This window comes from Coturnix japonica, chromosome 5, assembly GCF_054131305.1.
Source record: "Coturnix japonica strain WE chromosome 5, WE-NBRP24, whole genome shotgun sequence".
NCBI lineage: Eukaryota > Metazoa > Chordata > Aves > Galliformes > Phasianidae > Coturnix > Coturnix japonica.
Window position 1 is genome coordinate 13240561 of NC_140667.1, and position 19416 is coordinate 13259976.

General features: G+C 41.5%; 1 protein-coding gene across 30 annotated transcripts in view; it reads right to left on the reverse strand.

The window, feature by feature from the left end:
* BRSK2 (BR serine/threonine kinase 2) overlaps positions 1-19416 on the reverse strand; it is a 282398-nt gene that overhangs the window by 4913 nt on the left and 258069 nt on the right. For 16 of the 30 annotated variants that reach the window (XM_032444841.2, XM_032444838.2, XM_085548404.1 and 13 more), the window contains 3 exons: positions 19141-19321; positions 18366-18455; positions 10438-10485 (listed from right to left, as the gene is read on the reverse strand). In XM_032444841.2, the coding sequence (XP_032300732.1) occupies positions 10438-10485; positions 18366-18455; positions 19141-19321 (319 nt within the window). The remainder of the gene's footprint in view (positions 1-10437; positions 10486-18365; positions 18456-19140; positions 19322-19416) is intronic. The other 14 variants (XM_085548415.1, XM_085548405.1, XM_085548412.1 and 11 more) reach the window with 1 other exon arrangement.

A 19416-nucleotide genomic window follows, 5' to 3' on the forward strand; every position in this document is an offset into this window, starting at 1 on the left:
CTGGTCCTCAAAGGCCAGACAATCTTCTTCTCATTCCTGACTGCCTTAAGTCCATTGCAATGAAAAACCCAGCTGTGTTTCAGCACGAGTATTATCAATCCAGGTACGGCCCACAGAGGTTGCATGGCACAGCAGATTGGGTTGGACCTGTTAAGGGGGATGGAATGTCCTTACAATGACCCTCTGACCTATCCATTAAAGATGAGACCTGTACAGCAGATTCCTTCTTCATACTCTACCTCCCCCTGCAGTCAGGTGTACACCTCTGTGCCTCTACGTTACTGTGGAAGGTCATACTTGAAGAAAACCTCATGGTGCTTTTCTCAGTATTGGGCCTGTTGGCTCCACTGTTATAACAAAATCGAATCAGCTTATTTATACCCCATCTAAGTGATTTCATCCTCCAGCTCCCAGAAACAGGCTTCTTGTCTCTGCCGTGCAGTGATGTTGTATGCTGTGAAGAGTGGGACCTTTCATCCCTGCGATGGCAACATTCAGTCCAGAGCAAAGAGGCTTCTTCGTAGCAGAGATCCCCATTCACCCACAGTTAGTGGAAGCTGGTGGCTTAGTATTATTCTATTTCTTTTCACTTTTATTACACACATAAGCAAATTGGTTACCACAGTGGGCAAGTACTGTCTCTGTGTGGTGACTCATCTGAAGGACTTGTAGGACTTTCTTATTTTCTGATGGAAGATGCTACACGGATATCAACGGTTGATATGCAAAGAAAATGAAAAGATAGCATTTGTGCCCTCCAAGACTGAATGTATTACTCTCCTTCTGCTGCCCCATGCTAGCCATGTAGTTGCTGCTTTCCTCTGTGTGGTAACAGGTATTGAGAAAAATCACACGGCTGGCATACAGAGAGATGGATCTCAGTCTTACTCATCTAATTCATTCCTTGCCTTCCCATACTTGCTGTTTTGTGTTTAACCTACTGCTGGCCCTGTTTCCGTCTATGTGTTCAATTATACCAACGCCCCAAGCAAATGGTTGTTAGTTTCTGGAAGGGCATCGTTCAGCTAACAGATTCAGAGATGGGCCTAAACAAGCAACAGGGAAAAACATGTAACTCTAATTCTGGTTAATATGGGAAAACCTATCAAACTCTCAGCTATTTATGGGTCAGAACTCCATGAGCTGCACCTGCCTCCTTCCACTTGCGCACAGACACTTTGGAATGGGGATATCTCTTCCACATCTATAACTTCTAATTCACCCTAAGCCGCTCTGAAGGCACACTGTGCTCATACTCATTAAATATCTGCTCAGACTCATTTCTCCTTCAAGTGAATGCTCACATTCAGTGAAAAAATAAATAAAACACTCAGCCTTGACTGTGGGAATGTGGACAAATCTGTTCATTATGTGGCTTTGGACCCCTCATCCTCATAAGCAAATGGAGTCAGCAGAGAGAATGAAAAAGAGCACTGAAAAAAATGCTGGAGAGGGAAAGACTGCTAAGTTGGGAGAAAAGGGGAGGGAAGTATCTCTAGTTATTCAGCTGAGCAGTTTATTCAACAAGCTTAGAGGGAAAGAGGAGGGCAGAGAAAGCAGCGCTCTGCAGGAACTAGGGAAATTTTACTTTTCACATAGACAGGAACAGCGGACAAAAGTACAACTTGCAAAAAGGGAGCAATAAAACAGGTTTTAAATTGTACATAAATATCTGGTATTTGACAGGTTCTGATACAGGATTTTTAATCCTTCTATTAAAATATGCAGCCCCTGTTTCATCCACCCTTTCTCCTTCCCATGTCCTACTGGCTTTCAAGTACCTGGAGATTTACTGCAGCAAAGAGTATTTAACAATCTGCTTTTTCTTTGCCTGTATCACTACAGGATTTCTTACAATCAGCATTTTTCAGGTAAAATTTTAATGGGAGGTAGGAAATCCTTAGGGATATTGAATGAGAGCTGCTGAAAAATAAAGTAGGCCATTTCACTAACCCCTTCCTTTCTTTGCCTTTCATAGTGTCTGGACTTGTAATTAAAAACTTGGTATTAATCCTTTCATATCTTGCAGTTACAAAAGGACTGATCCTAAGCCAAGCACTACAGACAATCACATTGATGTTATCTACATGACAGCTTGTTAGCCCACGCTTGGGCTTGTCTAGATATTGGTCTTTGAACAGACAAAGAGTCCTTACATTTCTCTCTGGGGATATGTAAACATAGGTCAGCTATGCTGGAAGCATGAACATGGCGACTGTTGTTGCTCCTTTTAGTTTTCAGTTGCCTTTGGGCTGATATGGACAGTAAAACAAGACTTGAAAATGCAGGTGATGATTGTTAGAATAGTTTTTTACTGGCAATCTTCCACTCCTGGCACTCAGTACAAAATATGTGACAGGCTCTTAGACCTGCAAGCCCATCTAGGGGCCTCAAAAAGACTTTCTCTCTTATTTAAGAGATGACTTCCCATTTCCTCCGGACAGGGATGAAAGTCTGGCTTGCTGATTTTTCAAAACTTCCCTGGTATTTCATGCACCTGTACCTATGGTCTTTTTTCCCCTTGAGAGCAAACGTTCACCAGCATAGAGTAAAGAAGGTGTGAAAGGCAGCAAAGGTGAGAAACTGTGAGAAGGATCAGAAGCAGGAAGGGAGGTTCAGAGCATTAGGTTTACTTCTGTTAGGAGGAGATGGATATGTGCACTTCTGAGTTAGTCTGAGGAGCCGGATGCTGCAAGATGGGGAGGGGAATGAGTTTGAAAACAAGCACTGAAACTTATGAAAGGGTCATGTATTGAAGGGACACTAAAGAAATAGATTTATGGAGAAGGAACTAATGTGTGGCACCTGTGTGCAGCACCGTTATGGCCAAATTCCTCAAAATAAGTGATGCATTTTAACACACTGGACAGTAAAAGGAAGAAACAGGGCTGAGTACAGGCACTTAGAGGTAAAAGAAAGCTGGGCAGACATCTTGTATCAGCCCTCAGAGTACTCTATCCAATTTGCTATTCTGTAGAGAGGTGTCACAGGGGGTAGGAGCAAAGTTGAGCTGGCAAATCCAGGTTAAGAGAGAAAAGAGAAAAGGAGGTGTTGCACTCCAGATACCAGGAGTGGCACCAGAAGAGGATTCACCTGCTCTGACTTTGCCATGACCCTCAAAGGCCTTCACAGGAAATTAACAAGTACGGAACAAGCAGCTTCTGGACAGGCTTGGAAGCTTCCATCTGTAACAAGAGACTACTCTTTTGTAACAATTAAAGATAGCCACATAAGGACTCAGTACTGTTTCGATTCAAGCAAATGGCAGCATTCCCACTGGCTTAGTGAATGCAAAATTTCTTGTCCTGTGAAAACATCTCCCTTATATCCATAGTGACATTTAATGCACTAATCTTTTTGGTGCTGACCACCAAGTTGAATAAAGCAAATATGTCACCTATGGGATTATTCTGTGCCTTTTCTTTCTTGGTGGCCCAATAAATTATTTAATTCCTGCTTTTTTAACTAAGGCTTTGGGAGAAAAGTGAATAGAAAAACAATTTCCCATACTCCTTCTCTCATGGCTTTCACATACTTTCTGCTTGCCTTCTGCCTGCCTCTGCTACTTACAACACAAATTCCTTTCCCCTTGTCCATTGGAGGGGTTGAAGTTGCTGCTGTTTGTTTTTGTTTTGTTTTTCTTCTTTTTCATCCCTAGTTTGCTCTTTATCTCAACAGCAACCATGTTTTCAGTGAATCATAGCAAGAAACCTAACTCCACACAATGCATCAAAACACTTTTTTGATGACTGATAATCCACTCCCTTTCAAACCCACTCTGCCACTCTGACATAGTTCTATCCTTCTTTTGTTAAGACTTAGCATGTTTGTTTGTATTCTGTTGCTAGAGTCCCTTTACCTCCAGTAACAGAAGATGTAACACAGAGAACCCACTCCTAGACTATATGCACTGCAAGGGATGATGGAGAGGTAAAAGTGGCCTGTTTCTCTGTTCCTACAAAATTATGTAGGGTTTTTTTTCTCCAGACTAAGGAGCTCACTTATTGCCAAAGAAAACTATACAGAGTCTTTGCTCAACCCATTTAACTTAAGTTGGATATATAAGATTTCCCCCTGCGATGGAGAAGGGTGAGTGAAAGGCTGCTGCAATGTCGCGCTGGAAGCCTTCGCATAGAACTTCTTCCCAGACTATGAACCCATCGTACATCACCTGACATGAGCAGAAGGAACTGCTGAAATCCCAGGACTGGTGCTTCTCTAAAAATATAGGAAGTTTGAAAAGCTTTTCAGGTAAAAGGGATGTGATTTTATATTTGCTAGATTTTTGAACTGTGAGGATAGATTGACCAGATTCTCCCAGCATTTTTTCCCCACAAACTTATATAATAAGATGGTTGCTTTGGTTTTATTTTGGTTTAGGACTAGAAAATGGGGACAGACTGAGTCCACAGAACAACTTGAGTTTCTTAGCAGGACAAATGAATTGTAACTGGGAAAGACAATTTCCAAAGGAGACAACACAGCTTCTTTTCCAGATCCCATGGATTCTGGCAGTAAAAGAGCCAGCTGAAAACAGTGTTTGCAGAAACAGAATGCTGCTGGGAATTACCCAGGTTATCAGACACTGTCAGCACAGGTGTCCAGGCTATTGGCAGGAGAACTTTCAGCTGCTACACATCTGAGCAGATCTGAACAACCAATCTGATACGCAGATGCTCTATAAGTTATCCTTGTTCTTACCCTCCTAAAATATGCCTTCTCCTATGCAGATGGGATTCTGCTGTCTTCTGTGCTTTCTCTCTCTCATACACACACAGGAAAACTAAAACTCAAGTCAGCCTCTCCCATTACAGGCAGTATAACTGAGACAAGTAGTTCTTAGGTGATGAGTTAGAGAATGGTGAATGCAGCCATCAAAAACCTAAATATATGAGGTGAATTGCCTAGCTGATACCTTCTACAAAGCTATAATACAAGTAATTAATCAGAAAACACATCTCCATTACAGATGAAAAACTCTAACCACTTCAGTGCCACCACATAATACTCAAAAAAGGAGACACGATGATGGAGAGGAGGGAATTGTGTGTTAATTTGGACAGCTGGTGGCACTGAAAGAGCAGGCAAGGATAGAGCTGGGATGAAGAGATGCCAGATTTTGTTGTGGAATCACGCTGTTCTGGTAAATTGGCTGGTAAAGGACTCAGCCCAAGAATGCTTTGTATCTGTCTGTCCTTTTACAAAGATCTGCCTGCACAAGTGTTTGATGAGAGGGGAAGCTGATGATCCACACTCATAAAGCCGCAACAGATGATATTATTGCTGCTACCCATTCTCTGAAGGACTTCAGCTGCTTCATTCAATTTCTTTTTTTGTCTATAAAAATGTCAAAAATATACTGGCACTTAATAATACGATTCTTCCCCTTCCTGACAGATGGATGTTTATGTGTGACCTTATGGGCCTTAGGTTCTCAGACCTGTTCCTAAGAAATAAACTGTGTATGCTGGAGAAAAGTTAATTCCCCATTTCCTTTGAATCAATCCCTTCAAAATATGATTCAGCTTTAAAGAGAGGCCATCTCAAATTCAGCTCAGCGCAGCAAGCAAATATTCAAGTGGAATATCCTAAAGTGCCGCTAGCTATAAATAAAGTATTGTTATGTTAATTAAGAGAGAAGTATGTTTTCTGTATTAGATATTAACAAAAAAAAAAAAAAAGGAGAGGAGTTTGTATTAGGCAGTAAAAGTCTGGCCATAGGTGTCAAAACAGAATCCGGTACTTAACAAACATCTTAATAAATCTGGAGTCATCTTTAGTGCCAAGTCGCCATTTTTATTGCTGCTTTCTTCTATAGTGCAAAAATATGAGTTATGAATTGGAAAGTAAGTTCCTCCTGAAAGCAGCACTAGAAAGAAGAGAGATACAAATCTTGTGTGCTATTTGTTTGGACACCAAATAACTGGGAAACCTGGCTTGAACTATTAGGAAAATCTGACTTACGTAAGTTATCAAGATTCACACATTATGATAGAATATGTGATCTTTAAGATGGGCTTCCTCCCTAGATCTCTCATTTGGGTCCCAACTTATATCCATGTTCATCAAGAATCAGTTACACTCAGAACGATGAGCAGTGAGCACATTTATCAGAAATGCTAATAAAGAGAACATTGCTCTGACAACCTCACAGTACAATAATGAAGAGAATCCTTCAGCTTGGAGGGCAGCATATATTTGATTTTTAGTTGTTTTTGTTTGTTTTTTTGTTTTTCTGCAGGTCTTAGTGTTTCTACCATCAGTTATGACTTCATGAATGCGAATCACCAACCTTCTCTTCCATCAAAGCTCAAATGGCTACTCTAAAAGAAATAGTTACTTCAAATACTGCCAATATGGATCAATTCTGAGAGCTTCAAATCCAGATTTCTGCAGCTGTAAGTAGAACCAAGACTCTCTACACTACCACTAAGTTAAATGCTGCAATCCCAATGTGATGTAATCAATTTTAAACTACAAAAACCTCTCCTAGTTCCTCAAGTTGCTTGGAATGCTATTGAGATGGGCTTGCATCCATATGAATGAAACTGCATTTGTGAAGAGGTATGAAGAGAAGCCTTTACTGTAGTTCTGTGCAGAGACTATAACTGGTGACAGTGGGCAATGTAAAGTGTCCCAGGATAAGAAGCCGTGTAAAAAACCTAAATGTATTCTAAACATCAGAAGCAAAAGATTTCAGTGAGATTCATTGGAAAGATATGAAAGGCAAGTGGATCTGCTGTGCTTCCACTTTGATCAGATCATCTTGGTGACAGTCACCAGTTCACACAAGGATCCATAAAGCTTCTTGCTTAGCTGGTGCCAAGAATCCAGTTTTCAAACTGTAAGCAGCAACATGGGATGTAAAAAAATAAACACGCCTTCTGACTATTCTTTTGTCACAGAGTTATGGTCTAAGATTTTGCAAGAAAGTAAGCTTGTGCAATGCCAAGCACAGCAGCAAGATTTGACTGGTGCTGTGCTAATTACACAGTAATAATCTCCCCTTTTCATGAAGTGCTAGTGACGTAACTGGAAACCTCCTGAGATTCATGAGGGATGGAAAGCAACAAGAGAAAACTGCTTTATTTGGAAATAAAAATCAGCCCCAGACAGCTACAGTATAGAGTTTACAGGCTCTCTGGTAAGTGTTTCTCAGAAGGTTATGTGAAGAATGAGACAGGCTTTTCTGAGCTTTCTGCCAGCAGCCAGCACCTTGGTGAAACGTGCTTCCTAAGGACTCTAAAAAATTAAAGATGGTTGGGAAAAGGAGTTATCAAACACTATGAAACAGCTTTACTACTGATTCAGCCATCCAAATAAACTCTCAGCTCACTTATTAAAGGCCTTAAAGTCATCCAAGCTCATAAAGACAGCCTCCTTTTTAAACGAGGACTAGTGAAATGGCACTGTGGGCTTCTGTGTGGCAAATATCAAAGTCTCCAGATCCAACACACTCAAACTACAAAGATTGAAAGATCCTTCCAGATCTGTCCAGATCCTAACCCTAACCCTAACTCTAACCCTAACAAGTACAGGGTGACAAAGCTTTTGACTGCTTTGCTGTTTGAGTACCTGTTAGAACCTCAGCATTAACCATACAATCCATTCTTCAATGAGATAGACATAAATACCAGATTAGATGATAGTAAAGAGGTCTCAATCCTGCCTAGAAAGAATCTAAATCTAGCTCACCTTTTTACATCTGTGTTGAATTTATAAGGCTTAATGGCAGCACATAATGTAGTAAGCTTATTTGTCACTAAACTGATTTGGCTCTGAATACACAAGGGAAAGATCAGCTAAGCTGGAAGGTATTACACTTCTACAGGCAGTTTTCAGGCTACAGATGCATTTTAAATGTAGAGGGCTACTGTAAGGCAAAGTTACTCTTATACACAGATACTAAAGACTTCACAAAAATCAATTAAGTCTTCCTGACACTAGAAATGCCTCTTTCCCTGCTGAAATGGGTGGAAACAAAATAAAATCTTGCATCCCTGTGTGCATTTCAATTCATGAGATCATGATCATGAGACAAACAATTTTTTTCTCTTGTAAAACTTTAAGAGTTGGCAGTAGTTTTCCAGAGTGCACAGACAGAGCTGATACAGTGGCAGCATTTGGACACTGGCAGCTTCTATGACGTAACTCTGCTGTCCAACAAGAACTAGCTAATGACTAAATGCAAAATCACATCTAAGACTGATGGTGACTGCTAGCAGAAGACAAGTTAATATTTAAAGGGATAAATAAATTTGCCTCACTATTAATTACAACAATTTATATTGAGTGAATTCCTCATTCCCACCCCAGCTTTCACATAGCTAACCCTGGCATAAAACCTCTGATTTGCCCTTCCTGCTCCAGTATTAACTCTTGCAAAAATGCCCTTTTATGTTCATTCTCAAAATGTGGAACAACGATAACGTCACAGAAATGCTCAGCATAGCTTTTCTTACTCTGCTGGCTGTCTCTATATGAACACTGTGCCAACTCCACAGGACTATGCCTGTCCACAGAGGACAGTTTGCCAATACCAGGCTAAATCCCACGTCATTCCCCTTTACTCCCCTGACTAAATGTTGGATGAGCTCTCCTGTGCATGAAACAGTGCTTCACACATATAGAGGGGTGGAATTCAGCACAGTGAATGTCATCACTGCTTCTACTTTTTATGAACACACCAAAAGGAATTTGATTCAAAGGAAGCAGCTCCAATACTTCAAAAACCATTCCTTTCTCTTCTCTAGATCTACCTACATGCTCTGTTCAGGCTTCAGCTGCCACAGAACAGTCTCCCTTCTGGCCATCACCTTGTTGTCTTTGTCCCTTGCTGGATGGATGCTGACACTGTGACAGCTGAAGGACCTGAGCTGGTAATGAACAATAATGCTCAATCTAGAGAACTCAGAGGACTGGTTGGTTAAATGTGTAGCTTGATTAACCTGCAAGCAATCAGCAGAATGAGCATTTCAGTATTGTCATATGATGTGGATGTCAGATCCAGGCAAGAAAGAAAGGCTTGAGGAAGAAGAGAGATCTGCTGTCTGTTGCCTTCAAGACAAAGCTGGAGGTCTGCCTACAAGTTAAATGAGTCTTCATGAAGAGATGAGAAACAGAGTAAACCAGAAAACTCAAATAAGAAATCATATGAGCTCTCCTCAGAGAAATAAATAAATAAAAACAACAACAAAAAGCCATCAAAGCTGGCTTTCAAGGAAATAATCTGAAATACAGAACAATTTCTGCTCACAGTCACACATGCATAAACCTAACATTATCTCCACTCTGACAACCTGGCCGTGGAACAACTCCAGAAGAACTTCCCTCAGTTTACAAAGAGATGACGCAGGAGTCACAGGTCCAGCTGGAGAGCAGTACCAGCTCAGTGATCGCTTCCTCAACAGCTTGTGTTCCTTTCACAGAGATGACTGAAATCAACCTAGTTACCAGAATGGAAGTCTTACGAGAACAGATTCTCTTGTACAGAACCTTTCCCTGCAAGATGTAACAGGAAAAAATACACCCAATCTTATAGTTTTGGGTGTTTCCACCACTGCATTTGGAGGAGCCAGTAGGACCACAGGTAAAGACAGAAAGAATATAGTCCATGTGTGTATAGAGAAGAAGGAAGGTAAGGGATAAGTTAACCAAAATTCCCCCCAAGCGAGTTGAGATGCAAGTTTTGCAGAAAACTATTTCTTTTTTTTTCTGCTTTTTTTTTTTTTTTTTTTTTTTTTTCCCCCTCATTCCTAACAAAATTCTGAATCACCAAAAGGTTCAGTGTCCTCCAGCGAGAAACACAACACAGTTTCCACAAGACCACACTGGAACTCTGACAGTAAAATGTCTGGCTAAATGTCTGATTGATAATACGCAGTGCATTTTATGGAAGATTTAAAAGGGTCTTACCCTAACGATACATGGCGAAGAAGGGAATGGATGCAAAAAAGAATTAATTAACAGAGCAATTCTGTCTCAATAAATTGAAGGAAACCAAGGGAGACAGCAGCTAGCAGGGCAGCATTCAGCTTCAGCGCTGAAAAAGGACTGAAGAATTATGAATCAAAGGCAGCAACAACATCAACAATGACCAAAAGAAAAAAAAAAAATAAAGAAAATCACTGGTTTGGGTGACAGTGAGGTAGGGAATCTGAAGTGCAACACCACACACTTGTGTATGAAGGGGAAAGCCGTGGTGGAGCCTGTGCATCTTGTGCATGGATGGGGAGGAACAGAGTAAGGGGTATATGCTTGTGTCCGCTGGGTAAGAGAAGGACATTGTGGGTTGTTACGTGTTGGGTAGTCTTGGAAAGAGCGTGGGAGAGCAGGGATAAGGAAGGGGAAGAGGTGGAAGGGACAGGGCGGTGCATTATTATGTTGCTCAGCAGGGGCTGGGGAAGGAGAAAAGGCAGAAGGGAAGGAAGTTCTTACCACATTTGGAAAGTCTGCCAGTCATCAACTCCATACAGTTAGTGGTGTCTAGATCATAGAATGGAAAGAGGAGGGAGGGAGGGAAAAACATAAAAAAAAGGTTTCCATACCTCTGTGCATAAAGTAGTAACTCAGCACATTATTACCTGAAGCAGGAAACATACACACATCTTGGACTTTACACAACCCAGGCCAAATTCTGCCACCCACTTTTTATGCCAGCACATACCTGGCCATAGGACTGGGAGTGGGGCTTGCCTCAGTCCTGCTGCTTCCATCTACCTCTTTATCATAGCTATGAGTATTTAGGAGATGTCACAAGCGTTCTGCCATTACACTAACAAACATGAAAAACAAGAAATACGTTCTTTCCCCTGGACAGTTTTGCAGATTATTCTGCAGCACATGGGCAATGTCCAGCCAATTGATCTACGTACATCAAAAGTTTGAGGGAGGGACAGAATGCAGCACTGTACTACTGGACATGAACAGGTGGCTACTTACATAACTCAGAAACATCTTTTAGACCCCAATGCCCAAGTCCTCAATACAATTTTGCCTCTATCATTCACATGTAGTCTCTTACTCTTCTTGCTTTCAATGACACCATTAATAGGCAACAGAATCTCTTCTGGAAAGGGTAACGGAATCTGTCTCTAAGACATTATTGTCCACTCTGTGCACAGCTCCCGTTGTCACAGCCGCTGAGTGCTTTTAACTCAGGTGCAATAAGCAGAAGGAGCTCTACATGTGAGCTTTAATGCAGAGAGAACTAGTCCTGCTTGCTGGCCACTTTCCTGCAGAACATGCAGGCAAGCAAGATCTGCCACTGTCAGCCAGGGTGCCCTGGCAGTGGGACCACATCGCTGTTTCTGAGTGCTGGGCACTTGCTGAGGAGCCAGCAGGTACCAGTTACTGCACTCAGTTCAGTTTTGGATCTCCTCCTGCCTGACCTCTACATAAGCATAGAGGTATTAGAAAAAATAGGCTTATCGGAAACATGCATACGTATGTCTCAAATCCCTGTCTGCCAGGCAGATCTAACTATTCTCTATCTGCTAAACAGCTTTCATAAGAGAGGGCAGGTCCACTTCCAGCATTCATTTCCACAGAAAAGTAATTTGAAAAGGGGAGGAAGGGGTGTTGGATATGCCTATATCTGCTGAATCCATGCTAGAAGAGCATGGATGTATTTTCTGATGGAGCCAGGCCTGTGCTCACATTACCACCTGGGAATGCAAGGAGGAGAGAGCACAGGTGCCTGTTCACAGTGATGTACTAAAAGCATCCAAGGAGACATTACACCCCCAAGGCTGAAGGCAGGCTGACAGAGCTGAATGGGAGATGAAACCCACAGAAGGGCTCCCAGAAAGGCATGTGACTGAAAGAGACAAAGGACAAGAGAGGGAGGTGAAGGAGAAGAGAGGACTCAGGATTCAGGTGTGAGACAGGCAAGGAGTTCACCTGTCACTGGATGTTCTGACTGAGTAGAAAGGAAATTAAGCTCCTAAAAAACACTCCTCCCTGAAGATGCCGAACATGTTTAAGAAGTGCCTACAGCTGCTGATTGAGTCAATGACAAGGAGTCACAATCACAGGCTTGTATTGTTTTTTTTTCTTTAGTAACTTGGAGAAGTCAGCCATCTAGTGCCTAAACTGCTTCCTGTCCAACTCTGGGTCAACTACACCCAGCTGCAATAAATAGAGATGTATAACGGCAGAGGTCAGAGCAGTCTCCCAGCTGTCAGCACAACACATGCACAACAAATGCTCTGAAAGAGCACAGAAAAACACATTAAGAGCAAGGAAAGTCTTAAGTATGACAGAAAGATTGTTTCTCACACCCATTATTTGGAATTTTTCCCTCTAGTGTCTCCAGAATGACCACACAGTAAACTAGCAGTCCAGAAGCAAGAAAGGTAATATTTAGAAAATGTCAGCACAGGTAAACATTGTGTTCAGTTTACTAAGATAATCCTAAATTTGGTATATCTTTTTATTTGTGAATTTTTAACTTAATCATCCTTCCCAATGCTTCAGAATCGTCCTTCTTCATTCTAAGCCAGCATAGCTCTTTCCAGTGTTTCATCATAAAGCCAGTTGTGAAACAGGTCTACATACATCAACTGTGTGATTAGAATACAAACTGACCCATCTACAACAGAAAAGAAGGATTGTGTGTAACACAGGTTTTTTGGTAATGTGACTCCTTGGGGTCTGTACTCCATTTTGTTACTAAAATATTAATTTTGCAGGTTGTAGAATTGTTTTTGAAGGACAGGAAAAACACCCCTAACAATTCTTTTGAAATATGAGATCAAGGAAAATATCAAAGGACAACTAACAAGATGTTCTGTTTTTCTTTCTTAGAATGTTAATGCTCAACTAGAATTTGTGCTCTCAATATTGGCATGGCCACTCTGAAAAAATGCACAATAATTCGTTTCTGTTTCTAACATCTTCCCAATACATGATCAGCTGTTTTCTTCCCATCCCTAAAGAAGAGCAAACACAAGGATGCCAGAAACAGCAGCTAATACCACATCTCCTGAGAGGCTAACAGAGTTAATATGCCTTTAGCTTACTTCTTATAATACCCACTTTAATACTTCTTTTACTTCCATCACCTTACAACATCTGCTTTAACAAATATTCTGTATGACAAAATATTTCCTAATTTTAAAGCAGAATTTTCATCCTTATTAGAAAGCCTTAGATTCTTGGCAGCAGGCTTCTGCTCAGGGGTAACAACCCAGTATCTGTGGGATCGAGGTGTTACGTGAGGTGAATAATGTCAAGGTCCAAAGGCATTTATCTCCCTAAGAAGCACTGATGGGTCATGTAACTGCATTTTTAATGTATGTTGTTTAATTTTTTAATTAAAGCAGAATGGCAGTGCCAGAACTCAATCCTTCTGATGGTAAGGCGATCCCTTGTTTCATAGCAATTGCTGGCAGTCACTCATGCTTCAGTTTTTACGGAGACTCTTCCATAAATTACATTCAGTTTAGTTCATTAACAGATGACAAATGATTTGGTTAAAATAAGACCTCCCTTATTGGAACATGAAAAGGTCAAAGAAGCTCTGAATCTATTAAAAATCCCTGGTGTTCTGACAGATTTTCTTTCCTGATTTTCTTTTTTTCTTTTCCCCCTGTAATTTGTAGTTTTATCCTTCACAAATTTCACAATCCAATAGCCTGGTTTGTGATGCTTCTGATAGCTCTGGGACGGTGACTTGACCAGTTCAGGAAATCTCACACAAATAACTGCTCTCCTGAGATTGCAGTGGCAGGGCCAGGTCCCAGCAAATCACTGAGCATGTCCTGCCAGATACTCACAGTCCCCAGTAACCATTTCCATTAAAGGCAATGATGCTGAGTGAGTCATCAGTTCCTCTGGTCCAAGGCAGTTACCATCTAGGTTGGAATTTCCCACTGTTTGGGTGCCTACTTGAATTATACAGTTCTCCTATCACAAATCTGGAGTGCTTGGATTTCTTTTTCCAAGCTTTATTACAAGACTACTCAGTTAATTGTAGTGAGGCCTGTCAAATAGTAACAACGAAGTTGTTTAGCGAAACCAGTGCTCTATCAAACCTATCAGGCACTACATAGTGCCTTGTATAGGTGGGAATTATGACAGCAAGACATAGTGCTGCTCCAGACACTATGAGAGTTGTTAAGACATGAAGGAATGCAGAAAACAAGATTAAACTGGGACCTGGATGAGCCCCAAATAAAACTGAATGGCGGTCCATGTTCCAAACTGGCATTTATATATTCCTTTTTTTTTTTTTTTTTTTGTCTTGATGATAATAAAATCCTTTGCACACTTGAAAACCATTTCTTACTAATTATTTTGGTAGCTATTTGGCAGCCCACAGCACTCGTGGGCCATAAAGATGAACACACAGAAAGCACAAATCTCCAGCAAAGCTTCTGAGTCACCTGAACATCTGCTTTGTTTCCTCCTTGAGACATACACTAGAACAGTAAGAGAGCTCAGGTGCATATAGAGAAGATATATGCCATCAGAGAGAATTTTCACTGCCTTATTTTGAGGCTGGATGTGGTCTCTAAACAATTGTTTATGTTGATGAAAGGCATTTATAGCAGTAGCACCAAGAAGCTCTGATTGAAATGCTGATGGTTAAAATCTGATATGAAGCCAAGAAATATAATAATGCAGAAAACCTACTACAAAGAAGTTAAAAAAGGCTACTGCAGCACTGCTGATTGCCTAAAATATGGGATAATGAGTTAAAAGTTGGGATAAACAGCATCCCACACGTAAAAGCAAAGCCTAAAGAGGCAAGAAAATATTAAGAAAATAAAAATTGATAACCTGTGAATGAACACGGATGGCTTCTGCGTGTCCCCATTCACCAGCTGTTTCTATTACTTTTGTGCAAAGGCGTTGTGGAGGCAAACAAATTACGATCTAATGGGAAGTGTACTGGGCTGAAACAAAGGCAAAAACCTGTCATTTTTTCCTTCCAAAGAGATTGCTTTATTCCACCAAATGGCAGTCCTGCCTGGGGATTACCTAAGAGCAGATTCAGAGTATGGGGCTCATGGATAGAGTGTCTGTCTCCTTGTTTCATGCCAGTCATAGGTCTGTAGGCCCTTTCAGCACTTATGCCGCAAAAGATTTCATATCCTGAAGCATCAAGGTAGAAGGCTGACATGATGTACTAAATTTGGCCACTGGACAGTGGCTTTAAAAAGCAATAGATTAGCATGTGGAATGGATTGCATTTATTTACATGTTAATTCCAGCAAGGGAGGAAAGCTGTTTTCCTGCTTCAGAATATATCAGAAGAAGTAAGCACAGTCAGTTTTAGGAAGGGAAAATGGAAGTGAATGCAGGGATATCCATGGGGAAGGGAGATTACAGGGTGCTCAAGCATGACATAGAAACACATCTGCCTAAATCAGGTACGTATGTGTACACACTCACATACACACACAGAGATGTATGGGCAACATGACATCTACAAACACTGTTGTGAGCTGGAGGAAATGAGAAAGAAGAAAGTTTGTTCTGAAACCCAGGCAAGCCGGCTTAGTGGGCTGGTATGCTGCATAACAGATCAAAGAGGAGCAGGAGAGAGAATGGCTGTCTGTGCCGTATGCTTACTGGGCCTTGCTGTTCTATTTTTTACCCTGCTTTCATTTGTCTTGTCTTTTGCAGGTCTCACCTTACATGCACACTTTCACAGGTAGCTTTCACCTTCCTGCCTGTAAAGGCACCTGAACCAAAAGGCAGGGGAGACAGCGGCATAGAAGATACGTCTGTGCACAGTGAACTATGAAAAGCTCCAGTGCACTGGGAGGGAAGCAAACGAGTCAACATAGCTGGTCAGAGCCAGCAATGTCCTCAAAGCCATGGAGGAGGAGAGTCAAAGCGAACCATGAGCTTGTTCATGAATCCAGCAGGGGACTCCCTACAGGGCATCCTGAAAACATGAACCTGAATAGGAGTCCAGACACCTTAATTCCTGTGAGATGTTTGGGGCTGGCAATGTGGGAGAAGAAGAGAAATGGGGAAGAATTTGTCTTGCTTCTACATGAGTAAGAAATGCTGAGCAATAATTTGGCAATTTCCAGGAAGCCTTGCACAGATTTATTGAACCACAGCCACCCAACTTGTGGTTGTTCACCCAAGGTACTGAACACAACCTCTTTACAGTTCCTTTATCCATTTATTTTCTCTTTCACTTTGGGCGAGAATGTGAATCGTGGGAAACCCCTACTCTGAAGCACAGGTTGTCTTTTCCACGGTAATAATCTCACTTCCTTTCTCTATTTTTCTTGGATTCTTCTCCAAACTAAATTTTTCAAGTTAAATTATTTCTCTCATCTTCAAGAGAAATGCATCTTGCTGATCAGGATAGATGATAGATACAGGACAGTCTGGCACCATATCTCTTGTGAGCTGCCTTGTCTAGATAACTACCTGGATGACAGAGTTCTTGTTCTTAACACTCCATGTGGAGTTGCACTTTCCCTGTCTTTAAAGATCAGGCTGCATTTTCCCTGTGAGAATGAATTACTCTAATGTAGCTTTAGGCAGTGGAAAGAGACTCTGTGTCTATAATACAATTTCTCTATTCCAGAATCAGAGCAAAACTGTAAGTCAGATGCATTTCTCACAGCACAGTTTGCCCTAAATGTCTCCCTGAGCCTCAGTCAGATGAATGGTTTTTATTTGTGCTATGACTTTCTTATAGAAATACCCAGCTTCATGTATAAGTGTGCAACAGAGTCCAAGCTTTTCTGTATGGCCTCAGTAGCTTGCACATGCTAGGGTAAGAAGTTAAGAGAGATCACATCATTTACTTTTTTAACAGTTTTTCCCTCATAGAGGGTAAGGGCACACTTCTTTCTCAAAGAGGCAAGGAATGGTAGAACACTGTTCACACACAGTGGTAATGTGAAATAGACTCAGAGAATACCTTTTTTTTCTCAGCTAATTGCCCTTATTCTCTCTGGGCCCCAGCATTACCTGAGAGGAAAAGCTGGGAGAAAAGTAGTCTGTCTGCTTCCTTGAATTTTATTTTATATCAAAAAATCACATAGCAAAAAATGGAGTCAACCTTAGTTCTAACATCCTCACCTTTTCTGTTTCCTAACAGAATAACCCACGTGCTGGGCACCCTTGCAATCCAGCACGCAGAAGGTCAGTCAGTGCTGGAAGGCAAAAGTAAAGTGGAAAATAATCTTTCCTGAGCTGAGCATACTCTTCTGTCACATAGTGAGCTCACACTCTTCTAGACAGAGTTATTTTCTCTTTAGCTGTTAAAGCCACACTGTTAGACCAGAAGGATGTAACCCATATGTGCAACGAGCCAAGGAGATCTAACACTTAACTACATGATCCTACGCTGATTCCATTCTGCAGTGTTGTCTTGGATGGTTCACACAAAGGTAAAGCACGTAACTTGGCTCTTACATATACGTACATACTACCTTTTCCCATATAATGGGAAAACTCTTCCCACTCCCCATTTTTTCTTCCTGCAGCCTCTACTCTTTCCTTTGCTCCCATTTGTTTCTTGTATCTTTGTGGTCTTTCTATTTATCCCTGCTTTTCCTTTGCTGAAGCATTTCCAATATCTGACCTTCCTTATGTTTTCAATTTTCACCTTCTTCCTTTGTCCAGTCTTCTTAAAAGACAGAAGAGCTAATACTGATTTTTTTTCTAGTGCCACCACTGGTTGTCAGAGTGAACATTTGCTACATAACGATGGGATGAGGCCAGTTACTGTATTATCAACTCAGGCTGCCTGCAGATTCAGATTGATGTCACTGCACAGGGCCACACTTGTAAGCCTTTCTTTACCACCATGACAAATTGGAACTTATTTTTAAAATCAATAAAACATAGCTTCTGCAGAACCTTAGTATATGACTTGTGCTACCACAGTACTGGGCCAGGAATATGACCGCACTACTGGAAACTATTAGCCACCTTCCGACCATCTGAAAACACTGCGGTTAATGGCTACTTAAAAGCAGCTCTTAACTTTCCTCTGCGACCTTCTGAAGCTGGAGGTTTCTAATGCATGCCTGAAGAGTTTGAAAACTGGGTATCTTCCAGAATGTGTCCCTGTTCTGGGAGCTTATGGAACATGAGAGTATCTGGAATATCAACTGATAATGCAGCCTTTGATGGAGAAGTGGGCAAATGGCTCTTTGGGCGGGAGGAGGGCAAAGCTGTTCAACTGCGGAATGCACTGGGAGCGTTGGAGTGGGAATGAGAGGGAGGAGGAGGGTGGGTGCAGGAAATTACTGCTCTGTCTGAATGGAGCTATGTTCTTGCTGTAATCAGAGGGATGGCCTCCCTCAGCCTCCTGGTACTGAGAGGCACTTTGTCTTCCTGTCCCTTTTGAAGCAAGGTGCTCAACAGTAGAAACTACTTACCTGATAATTGCTGCACTGAAGGTTGGTCATGTGTGCTTAACAACTGTGCCTGAATGGTTTCTACTACCCTCTTAAAACGACGGCTTGGACCTGTTAGGAGAGAAGAGGCACAAATGGTTGTGAGAGGAGTGTGAACTGAATCCTCATGTGACACAGGCTGGAGGGAAAGGGTCACAAACATCTTCCCTTCTGTCTAATCCCGATAAGTGTACATACAGCATAGCTCTGCTTCAGGTGAAAGTACAACTTTGAGGAACTATTATGAAGTCCCAATATAAATACCAGCTTCGGGGTGTTGAACTAAACAAATGGAAAGATGGCTTATTTTGTAAAGACAGAAATGTTGGGGACATTTTTTCCTTGTTATTTTAATTTGTGCATGGCATGTGATGAGCCAGAAAAAAAGAGAGATCGCATATTTCTATACGAAGAGAGAAATCACTGTCCCACAGCACCCAGGTGAGATACCGATGCCTTTGAGTAAAGCAAGGATGTAGTCCAGGGAAGTATTTAAAATCTGATGATCAGAGCAGCAATTTCAGTATTAATTATGCTGGTGGCAACTTCACCTCTGGGGAATCTTTTGCCCTCCCACCATTTCCATTACTGCCAGTGCCATTCTTGATCCCAGTATCCTCCTTTTGACTACTGTTGGAATCCTTCTCTGAAGTCAAGATAGTTATATTCCTTGCCCTAGCGGAAGTATCTTTGCATGCCTCCGTATCAGCAAGGACAAAGACAACTTGCACCCATGTTGCAGCTTTGCCATGGTTACCTGATAAGAGCGTGAAAGTGACAGAATAGATCCCGTTTTCCTTCTGCGCTTCTCCCCCTTCTGTGTATGTTATGTCCACCTGGAACTTCACTGGCTTCTGGAAGACAGCAGGACCCCCTGTGGACTTGTACTCTGCACGGAAACTTGTCTGTGAGATGACACTGTGACTGAGGCTTGGAATCTGAAAAAGGTTGGTAGAAGATAGTACAGCCAGTGCACAAAGGAAACAATTGCAAAATTCATAAGATTCTCTGTTTTTTCTTCTGGACTTGAATT